This window comes from Panicum virgatum, chromosome 4N, assembly GCF_016808335.1.
Source record: "Panicum virgatum strain AP13 chromosome 4N, P.virgatum_v5, whole genome shotgun sequence".
NCBI lineage: Eukaryota > Viridiplantae > Streptophyta > Magnoliopsida > Poales > Poaceae > Panicum > Panicum virgatum.
Genome location: NC_053148.1, coordinates 49,101,186 through 49,112,756, shown reverse-complemented (window position 1 = coordinate 49,112,756; position 11,571 = coordinate 49,101,186). Strand labels below are relative to the sequence as shown.

At 57.4% G+C, this 11,571-nt stretch overlaps 1 protein-coding gene across 1 annotated transcript; it reads left to right on the top strand.

The window, feature by feature from the left end:
• Window positions 1–10,473: 10,473 nt before the first annotated feature.
• Window positions 10,474–11,571, top strand: LOC120668777 (21 kDa protein-like). Its single transcript, XM_039948574.1, has one exon. It carries the CDS (start codon window positions 10,622–10,624, stop codon window positions 11,246–11,248), a length of 627 nt encoding a protein of 208 aa, XP_039804508.1. The 5' UTR covers window positions 10,474–10,621; the 3' UTR covers window positions 11,249–11,571.

Here is an 11,571-nt window from a genome sequence, read left to right as displayed (position 1 = left end):
CGCTATGAAATCAGCCAGGATTTGGCTCTTGACTGCATGACGAGACTGGAAGTCCAGCTGGAACTCAGCCAACTCTGCTACCCACTTGGCGATGTTGCCCGTGGCATTGGAGTTATGCAAGATCGCTCTTAGTGGGTAAGAGGTCACTACGACAACGCCGTGTGCCTAAAAGTAGTGGCGCAGTTTCCTGGACGCAATAAGGATGGCACAGATAAGCTTATGCGTCTCAAGATACCTGGCCTTTGCCTCGTGGAGGACTTCGCTGACGTAGTAGACTGGATTCTGGATGGTCCAGACCCTGGCGACCGGGTCTGGCTCGCCCTTATCCACCACATTAGGTCCTTGGGCCCCCAGTGGTTCTGGGTTCCCACTGGGAGGAGGCTCCTCCGGACCCCCCTTGTCCGGGGTACGAACCTTCAAATAGAGGAGTGGCTGCCGGGCCCCCATGTTCGGGGTCCGGCCCACCATCATTGGCCGGGGAGACCCTAGTGTCCCCCTGGCGAGTTTGCTCCGTCCTCTCGGCGACCAGCACCATGCTGACCACTTCTGCAGACGCAGCAAGATACAGAAACAACGTCTCAACTGGCTCTGGAGCCACCAATACTGGCAGCGAGGTGAGGTGCTGCTTCAGCTCCTGGAAGGCTTGTTCGGCCTCTTCGGTCCAAGAGAATGGACCAGACCTCCTCAATAGCTTGAAAAAGGGGAGGGCCCTCTCAGCCAGCCTCGATATGAAGCGGCTAAGAGCGGCGAGAGATCCAGTAAGCTTCTGGACGTCCTTGATGCGGCCAGGAGGCCTCATCGCTTTGATCGCCTTGATCTTGGCTGGGTTTGCCTCGATGCCTCGATGTGAGACCAGGAAACCCAGCAGCATCCCTGTCGAGATGCCAAAGATGCACTTCTCGGGATTCAGCTTCGTGCGCGTGGCGCACAGTCGGTCAAAGACGAGGGACAGGTCCTCAACTAGTGTTGACCCTACCTTAGTATTGACCACAATGTCATCAACATACACCTCAACAATATCTCTAATTAGGTTACAGAAAGTTTTGTTCATAGCTCGTACAAACGTTGGTGAGGCATTCCGCAGACCGTATGGCATGACAATATAGCAATAAAGTCCATCCACTGTTACAAAAGCAGTATGCTTCCTATCCTCTCTAGACATCTAAATCTGGTGGAAACCAGTGTATGCATCTAGGAAAGACAAAAGGTCACACCCGGAGGTGGAGTCCACGATTTGATCGATACGTGGAAGAGGATAGGGGTCTCTAGGACATGCCTTGTTGAGACTGGTGTAGTCGATGTATATCCGAAGCTTCCCGTTGAACTTTGGGACGACGACCGGGTTGGCCAACCACTCGGGGTGGTGGACCTCCTCGATGAAGCCAGCGTGTAGCAGCTTGCGGACTTCTTCACGAATGAAGTTCTGCCGCTCCACGGACTGCTTCCGAGGCTTCTGGCGTACCGGCGTGGCGTCGGGGTAGATCCTCAGATGGTGCTCGATCACTTCCCTGGGGATCCCGGGCATCTGTGATGGTTCCCAGGCGAACACGTCGACATTTTCCCGGAGAAAAGTGATGAGCGCGTCTTCCTATTTTTCCTCCAGGTTTCCCGCGATGCGGGTGGTCCTGGAGGAGTCTGCTCCGATCTGCACCGTTTTCACGGGAACATCGTTCGGATCAGACGGCTGCACCTTAGGTGCCTTTGCAGGCGCCCTGGCTTGCAAGATGGATGGATCCTCCTCGGAACGTGCAACCTCTGCCGCCAGAGCATGCAGTCTCTCTACTGCAGCGACGGCAGCGGTGCGGTCACCCCGCGCGTTGAGGACACCGGCAGGGGAGGGCATCTTCAAGACCAAATACCCGTAATGGGCAATGGCCATGAAGACCAAGAGTGCTGGCCTGCCAATGATGGCATTGAATGGGAGGTTCAACTCCGCAACATCGAACTGGACGCTCTCTGTGCGGAAGTTCTCCTCGGTCCTGAACATGACCGGCAAAGTGATGCTCCCCAGAGGGAACACCAGTTGTGGGCCCACTCCAGAGAATGGGCGAGAGGGAGTCAGCTTGGACTCCGGGATCTGCAGCTGCTTGAACGTTGCATAGCCGATGACGTTGAGGCCAGCCCCTCCGTCAATCAGCACGTGATAGAGCCTGATGTTAGCTATAACAGGGGCGGTGACTAGAGGTAGTACACAGCCCCGGCCATGTTCTCCGGGCAGTCAGATGGCCCGAAAGAGATGGTGGTGTTCATCCACCTGTGATGCGGCGCCGCCCTCGGGACCCCCGGCCTCACCGAAAGTACCACTCGGCGAAGGGTCTTCACGTCTCGCTGGGAGACAAGCTCCCAACTTCCGCCATACATTACGTACAGCTTCTTGCGGCGCTCCTCGATGTCGGAGTCGGAGTTGTCGTGGCGGTAAACGCCTTTCAGCTCCTTAGCGGGGGATTGGTACCCCAGCTCCTTCTCCCCGGCAGCGGTCTCACTGTCGGAGCCTTTCTCCATGCCAGACCGCTGGCGAGGAGGGGGTGTGCCGTCCTTGGAGGACTGCTCACGTCGCCCACTGACCCACTTCGCGAGTTTCTGGATCTCGCGGCAGTCAGCGGCGCTGTGGCGAGCGGTGGGATGCACTGGGCATGAACCTCCATTGCCACCTTGCGGGCGCGGGCGTTTGCCATGCGCATTCTGGCCCCCAGCCTCTGCTGCAGCAGTTAGTGCCGCTACTGCGGCGACTGGACCGCCGGGATGTGGCTCCCCGTGACTCCGGTTCTTGTTCTTCTTTTTCTTGCCACCGCCCTGGGCGGTAGCCCCAGAGCCACCAGCCTTGGAGTCTCCGTCTTGGGGGGCTGAGTGCCATGCGCGGCCCTCAGCGGCCCTGGCACACTTGTCAGCCAGGGAGAAAAGTGTGGTAACGCTTTCCACCTCGTGCGTCGCCAGCTTCTCGAGCATCTTCTCATCCTATACCCCCTGGCGGAAAGCAGTGATAATAGATGCGTCAGAGATATGAGGAATGATACCCCGTACCTTGGTGAAGCGCGAGATGAATGCCCGGAGCGTCTCCCCGGGTTTCTGCCTCACGGTGTGGAGGTGAGCCCCACACCATGCTGCTGGTATGCACTGGCGAAGTTCTCAGTGAACCTCGCACAGAGCTCTTCCCAGGACTGAATCGTCCCAGGAGCAAGATTCATGAGCCAAGTCCGGGCTGGCCCAGTCAAGGCTACATGAAAGTAGCTTACTATGATGGCGTCGTTACCACCAGCTGCTGTGATGGCGATAACGTACACCTAAAGGAATTCCGACGGGTTAGTGGTACCGTCGTACTTCTCCAGCAGGTGCGGGCGGAACTTGGATGGCCATGCCACCGCGCGGAGGTGACCCGCCAGCACAGCGCAGCCCACCCCAGCCACCGGGGTGCCCGCCTGTATCCGGGCGTTTACTGGTGGCTTGGGTGCCGCAACATCCAAGTCAGCATTGAGGCTGCGACCCTCAATGTTGAGGCGGCGCTCTCGCGCCCTCTCCACGGAGATGCGGGCGTCCTCACCCGCACACCTGCGGTTGAGCTCCGCCCGCAAGTCTTCTGTTCGTGCACCCCTCACTGTGGGGGAGCGCACGGACGCCGACGCACCGCCCTGGCGCTGGTGGTAGGGCACCACCGCATTGCCGGGCGGAGGTCATTGCCCAGTCTTGGCCTGAGCCAGATGGAGGAGACGGTCAACATCGTCCCGCCACTGCCTCAGGGCATATGGCGAGGCCGCAGCAGCCAGAGGGTTGCGTAGCAACTCCCTAGCTGCCGCCAGTGCTCCGCCGCTCGCAGCTTGTGAGGGGGCCCTCGACGGGCGCCCTGACTCTTGCCGACGTGCAGCGCGCGCCGCCGCCGACGGTGGCTGCCCCACGGGCTCGGTTGCCCCTGGCGCAGGAAGGCGAGAGGCATGTGGCGCGGATGACACCACACCCTCTGTCATCTCCACGTCGTCCACCCGAACCATGGAGACGAATAAGAGATGAACCTAAACCAGCTTAATGCCCCCTACCTGGCGCGCCAAATGTCGTGGTGTGGTAAACCACAGCATGTTGGCGTAATGCACCCGCCTAAGCCCAGAGGGTGAGTACTCGGGGGTTAGCTAGGACTAGTTCGATCTCGCTGGAAGAACACGATGAACACAGCAGGTTTAGAGTGGTTCGGGCCGCCGGAGCGTAATACCCTACGTCCACTTTGTGTTGTATTGCTTGTGTTCCATTCGTCTCGAGAGAGTCCGAGGGTTTGGGTGAGCTTCCGAGAGCTTGAGAGAGCTTGAGAGTGTACAGCGAGCGCCTCCCTTTTATATCTCATGGGAGGCGTGTACATGGCCGTTGGGTCCCCGACAGGTGGGCCCAATCGATGTAGTATAAAATAACGTATTGTTCATACATTATGGTGTTGCAGGTGAAGGAGATCTCATTCCTGGATTTCCTTGCCTGCTCCTGGGAATCCTCCGTCCAGCATACCCATGCGCTGTCTTGTCGAAACGGCGCCAGGCGTAGCTTGCGGCGTCGCCTGCCGCGTAGCTAAACGGGCCGTGTAGCTTGCGGCGTAGGCGGCATGATGGAAAAGTGCCATGCCGTCGTATCCATTTAATGCGGCAGACGGGCTCTGCGTGGATGCGGCGCAGGCGGTAACACTGTGTACCTCGGTAATACGCGGTCTACAATAAGGCCTGACAAAGGCTGTCCCGCGTGCCGCCGCGGCAGAGCACGCCTCAACCACCCGCATTGAATGCGGTGGGTGGGCGAGTCTTCCAGCGGAATACTCGCGCCCGTGCCTAAGGGACACGTGGCGGCTCCGGACCCCTCCCCCCGGCGGTATGTTGGTTCTACGCGCGTGGGAGGTCAGGACGAGCGCGAGGAGGTCCCGGACCCCTATCGGGGGTCCGTGACCTCGGCTATTGGCTCGGAGCTTCCCTTCCTCAAGGTCACGTGGCGTCACCGGACCCGTCCCAGAGCGGGGAGCGGGTCTGGGGCCGTTGGCCTGGTGAGGTAAGAGCCTGACCCATGGGGCCCGGCTGCTCCGCCCCTTATGGCGTAGTTACGGATGACTACGCGAGTCCTGCCTTGCTGCAGTAAGAGTGGTTATCCCTTCTACAGGGTACCGACAGCGCCGTTTTGACAAGACAGGGCATGGATATGCTGGACGGAGGATTCCCGCGGGCCGAGCAAGGAAATCTAGGGATGAGATCTCCTTTGCCTGCAATGCCATAATGTGTGAACAGTACGTTATTTTATACTACATCGATTGGGCCCACCTGTCGGGGACCCAACGGCCATGTACACACCTCCCTTGAGATATAAAAGAGAGGCGCACGCTGCACGCACCAAGCTTTTCTCAGACTCTCAACCTCTTGAGAACACATGCAATACAATACACAGTGGACGTAGGGTATTACGCTCCGGCGGCCCGAACCACTCTAAACCGGTTGTGTTCATCTTGTTCTTCCAACGAGATAGAACTAGTCCAAGCTAACCCCTGAGTACTCACCCTCTGGGCTTAGGCGGGTGCATTACGCCACACGGCTGTGGGTTTGCACACCACGACAGGGGGGTGTTGGAGAGGGGGAATGGTTGGAGATAGCCTGAGGGACTCGTGTGATGCCGCCACGGAGAGAAGCGACATGCGGTGCTTCCTAGGAGTACTTGGTTTTTCAAAACCAGCGTATTGTTATTCGAACGAACATTTTCCCTTTTGATTTGAACTTGGACGAACGAACATTTTTTTCTTGAGAATTACGTACGTTAATCAAAGAACCAGTTCTGAACTGATTGGACGAATAGGCGGGGGTACGTACACAAGGACAGGCTCTATTGGGCCTTGGCCTAGGATCAGCCGCGATTGATGTGGGTTGGGCAAAAGCGAAAGGCGCAACGACCGGCCCAGGTTACGTCCATTTTTGGTCCCGGGCCTTCTCTCTCTCTGTCAATAATGCAGTTACATCCCATAAAAAATCACTCTGTTCGGCAACTCTAGCAGCCTCCAGCCCTATAGTGTTTTCCTATCACACCGCTCCAGCACTAGCTTCCAGCCACCAGCCAGCCAATGGTATTTTTCTCTCACACCACTCTAGCCACCAGCTCCAGCTCCTGCCCAGCGAATAGAGTTAATGCAGTTACATTAGAAGGATCTAGAATCGCGGCTCGCGGGGCAGACCGCGACGTCTGATGTAGGAATCCGATGAGACCGTGCGCGTGATCATCCAACTCGATCGGAGCTGCCCGGCGTCCGATCCGTCCGGACACACCTCTCGTGGGCGGCATCCGTCCGCGCCGTTAAGCTGACGATAGAGTCCACATCGTCCAACAGCTGATTCCGTACCAGATGGAGAGTGCACGCCCCTCTCCATCGTCGCGCCCACCATTCAGACACCTGACTTGAGTATTTTAAATAGGATAAAGTACATTTTTAGCCATCCAACTCTTTATCTCGGTTTTGTTTTGGCCATTGAACTTCAAAACCGGGTATTCTTGACCATCTAACTCTCAAAACCGTTCACATTTGACCATCCTGGTGGTTTTGGGTGTGGTTTTGCTGACGTAGCTGCCACATGTCGGTGGGACCCACCTGTCATCTTTTTTATCTCTCCTATTTCTCTCTCCAATGCGCGCGGCGCCGACGGTGAGGCACGCGCGCTCGGCCAGGAGCGGCCCCGGCGCGGTGCTAGCGGCGATGCGCGCACGCTCTCGGCTGGGTGGCGGTGGCGGGGCCCGTGCTGGTGCGGAGGCGCAGGCGGACGCCCGCGCAGGGCTGTGGCGGTGGGGGACGAGGCGCGGTGAGGCGTGCCACGGCGGGGGACGAGGCGCGGCGAGGCAAGCCGCGGGGCAACGCCACCCCCTCCCCGGCTGCCTCGGCTCTGTGGCGGCGGCAGCGGCCCACGCGGATGATGAGCTTCTCGAGCTCCCTGATGTCCTCGTGCCGCCTCAAGAGCAAGAGAAAGCATTCCACCTCCGTGAAGCAGAGCAAGTGCTCTGGCAGCCATGAAGTGGACTAGAGCGCAGCAGCCCAAGGTTGAGGACCCGCAGGACGCAGGCGCCGCCGCAAGCGCCTCACCAGCTCGCTAGGCCGGCAGCGGAGCTGGCGAGCGGTGGAGCTCACGGCCAGCCTCCATGGCCGTTCTTCCCTCTCCTCACGGCGAACGCCATCGCCGGCGGGCGGTCGGGCCTCGGCTCGCGACGACCCACCGCGACAGCCCCTCCCAACCTAAACTAACTACTCCTACAGCACCATGGTGACCCCCTGAGCATGTTGCACCCCTTGGCCGCAGCCCTAGATGGCTAGAGGTGATAGCTCCACGGTGGCGCCCATGGTCGCGGCTCGGGAATGCGGTGGCCATGCGTTCCGATCCACCCCGACACGGGCCCGGCCAACAAATGGCTCAAACAGATCCATGGGTACCCATGGGAGCTTATGGCTTAAGGAATTAGACGAAGGTGCTTCACCGGCGTCGAATTTCTCCGGTGAAGTGAGGCTCGGCCATGGGAGTTTGAGCAGTGCTTGCCCACGGCGGAGCTCCAGCGCCGCCGCAGCAGCCTCCTGCTGTAGCTGCTACTGCGCTGCTCCCGCTTGCGTGCTTCACGCCGCCCGGATCTGCGCCGCTACCGCTCCTCGCACGTGCATGCCTTGCCGGCCGCGCCAGCCTCCTGCTCTGCTCCTGCTCCAGCGCTGCTGCTGCTCCTGCTCTGCTCACGCGCCGCTGCACCGCGACCTGCTCCGCCCGCGCCCAGCTCGAGCCACCACCTCGCGCCCTACGCGCGCCGTCGCACGCGCCTGTGAACACCGCGCCGCCGCCTCTGGCCCCTCCCACACGCGTCCGTGCGCGCCGCACCCATGCACCGTGCCGCTCGTCCCCCTCCGCGCGCCTGCGCCTCCTTCGCCACGGGCCAGCACCGCTCGAGCTCCGCCGCAGGCCAGCACCGCCGGCCTAGCGAGCTCGAGAGGCACGGGAGGAGGGCGGCGGCCAGCGCAGGGTGAGAGGAGAGGAGAGGAGAGAAGAGAAGAGACAGAGAGGAAAGGGGAGGGCTGACAGGTGGGCCCCACCAAAACCACCCCGATGGCCAAATATGACCGGTTTTGAGAGTTGAATGGTCAAAATGGACTTTACTCTTATAAATAAGCAGAAAAACCATCTCACCAAAACATTTTGCGGCCAAATAAATAAGAGAAAAGAACCCGCTTCATCCGAGGAGCTATTTTTGAAAATCAGAGAACCTAGGATTTGGAAGATGATATGCCGTAACAATTTTTATATATGATCCGGTATAATTCAGATACAAAATAGTATAATATGTATATTTTAATTGGTAATAGGCACTTGATTGTATAGCTAATGATCTTACAATAATCAAGAGCTTCGATGACGTGTACTCTAACCTAGAGTTGGGATTTGGATCACTCAACCTAGCACCAACAAGGGTTAGATAGTTAGGCGTCCTTTTACTTCACTGACTTCTCCATCCATCCATCCATCCACGATCCATATATCGATCGACAGATCATCATGTAATAGAAGAGGCGGCACCCAGATGGATCCGAGTAGGGAGGTGGCCTACCCAAATTCGGCAAAAAAGAAGCAGCTAGCTCCTCTTCGCTGAAGCCAACCGGCCTGGCCGCCTGGCAGCACTCCGCCGCTATTACGAGCTACTAACCTCAAGTAGAATGGTACAGTAGTCACGTGCCTGCTTCTGAGACACCTCCCTATTCAGACCGCAACCAGAAATTTCTTCAGTATATGCAACAAGGCATCATCCAACGGCAACGGAAGTGACGGCGACACCTCCATCTCTCACCGGCCGCGCCCCGATGGCATCTGCTTGTTCACTGTTCTTGCGCACTCGCACTTGCGCAGGCACCAACTGTGGGAGGACAGGCTCACGTGATTGGCGCCGGCAGCCTCTGAAACAAACCCAAACCCCCGCCAGCTCTTTCAGATCCTGTGCGGCAGCGGCGGCCTGTTCATGCATCGTGTGCGAGCCTGCCGAAAACGACGGGACCTTCATGCTTGAGCTTGCCTTGCTGGCCGGCAGCTAGCTAGCTAGCCGATTATTAGTTGAACAAGGACAAGGCATGGATATTGGAGATGGCGTGCCCGTCCACCGTTGCTGCAGGTTTCGCGCCGGAAACTGAGCGCGTCGTCTGTGCTCATGAACCGGACAGATAATAATGGAGACAAAGACTAGGGCATGGGCATGCGGTAGTAGCTCCATTCCTTGCGAAGATTAAGTTCTGTTTGGCAGGACTCTGGCTCCAGCTCCAAAACTAGCTCCAGCTGGAGCCCTGCCAAACGATCTGAAATGGAGCAGCTCCAGCCATGGAGCCGCTCCTGGAGTCCTTTTCGGCTTCCACTAGGGAGGTGGAGCCACGAAAATATGGCTCCAAACGGCTCTAACTATTTTACACCCCAATTCAATAGGTGAATCTATTTTGCCAAATATTTCTCAAAATAGCTCCAGCTCCACAAAAGAAGCCGCTCTACCAGAGGAGCCGGAGCCGGAGCTATTTTTGAAGTAGCCGGAGCTCTGCCAAACAGGCCCTAAGGTCATGTAGAACTCTTGATTCCGGCGGCCAGCAACGCTCTAATACCTAGTCAACGATGGAAGAAAAGAGTGCGATGCATGGTCCATGGAGATCGAGACAAAAACTTACTCCCTCCGTTCCAAATTATAAGTCATTCTAAAAATCTTGGAGAGTCAAACCATCTCAAAGTTTGTCCACAATTATAGAGAGAAATACCAAGATTTACGACATCAAATAGATATACTATGAAAATATAACTAACAAAGTATCTAATGATACTTAATTGGAATCGTAAATGTTATTATCTTGTTGTATAAATTTAGTCAAACTTGAAAATTTTTGACTCTCTAAGATTCTTGGAATGACTTGTAATTTGGAACGGAGAGAGTACATTGTTGGCAGGTCAGGGGACGTCAGATGGTTTCCAACTCCGTATGAAATAGTATTTGACTAGACAACATATCCTATGCAAACCAGCCATCTTGTGGAAACTATGAAAACTACAATCAAAGCCACGTGATCCTCATCCAACGGCTAGGAGAAGAGGTGGGTTGTTTTAGCACTTAACCCCTCCCACCATTAGCCCAAATAATCACACTTTTGTGGATAACCCCTTGCACCTCATCCCCTCCGGTGCCCAGCCCCCTCCCATGTTTCTCCCCCAACCTGCGCCGCCGCACCTCATCCGCCTCCAGCGCCTCGCCGCTCCGTCGTCCATGGATTAGTCTATATTTAGTACTTCAAATATAGAAAAATGTATTTTCAAAAATTTTACAGGAGTCAACTAAACACGGCCTTTGTCCATGCATGGTCCAAAGCTCAAAAGCAAAAAAAAATCAAAGGATATAATATCTCCTAGATTCTTGTTTAAAAAATTGTCTCCAAAATTTTCAGAAATTTGCTCATCTTCCTCCTATATAAAGAGACACGGCTAGGTGGCTGCTTCCAAAAGCCAATCAATCATACAAGTCGAAGTAGAACTAACCAACCAAGGCAAGAGGCAGCTAGCACTCTCCACTGTGTGAGACTCCGTAAGGCCACCGGCTTGCGCTCCTGCTCTGCACCCTCCGCACCAGCTCCGCAATCATGCCTCGCCCGGCCCTCCTCCAGGGACTCCTGGTCGCCGCCGCGGTCCTGGCCATGGCGGCCGCGTCGCCGGCGAACAGCGAGGCCGCGGCGAGCGACTTCATCCGCAAGTCGTGCCGCGACACGCAGTACCCGTCGGTGTGCGTGCAGAGCCTGGCGTCGTACGGCGGGTCCCCGCCGCCGCGGAGCCCGCGGGAGCTGGCGCGCGCGGCGCTGTCGGTGAGCGCGGACCGCGCGCGCGCGGCGTCGGCGTACGTGGGGCGGCTGTGCGGCGGCGGCGGCGCGGCGGCGAGGAAGGGCGCGCGGAAGGGCACGGCGGGCGCGGTGCGCGACTGCCTGGAGAACCTGGCGGACAGCGTGGGGCACCTCCGCGACGCGGCGCAGGAGATGGGCGGCGCCGGGATGGGGGGGCGCGCGGGGTCGGCGGCGTTCAAGTGGCACCTGAGCAACGTGCGGACCTGGTGCAGCGCGGCGCTCACCGACGAGAACACCTGCCTGGACGGGCTCGCCGGCCGCGGCGTGGACGCCAAGACGCGCGCCGCCATCCGCGGCAGGGTCGTCGAGGTCGCGCAGGTCACCAGCAACGCGCTCGCCCTCGTCAACAAGGTCGGGCCTGCAGGGTACTAGCCCAGGCCCAGGCCCTGGCCCTGGCTGCAGCAAGCATACAAGGTCTTGGCTCCACGATGTTCACCTCACCTCACCTGATGGATGCTGTGTGTTGTGCGTCGCTTAACTAGTTCAGTTCCCCTGCGTTCCCCACCTATGCTATGTTATGCTTGTGTAAGATACTAAGATATAAGTATATAGTTAAGGGCGCAAGATAAAACTTAATTTGGTGACCAGAACCACTAGTATGTATGCTAAGATCGATACAGTATATTGTTCCTCCCCGTGACAAATAAGCAAGTGTCATGGACCTCCGAAACCTAAATTCAATTGGTAAATTCTCA

What these genes read in the sequence shown, in the direction of transcription:
- LOC120668777 (XM_039948574.1), top strand. Translation starts at nt 10,622, where the DNA reads ATGCCTCGCCCGGCCCTCCTCCAGGGACTCCTGGTCGCCGCCGCGGTC.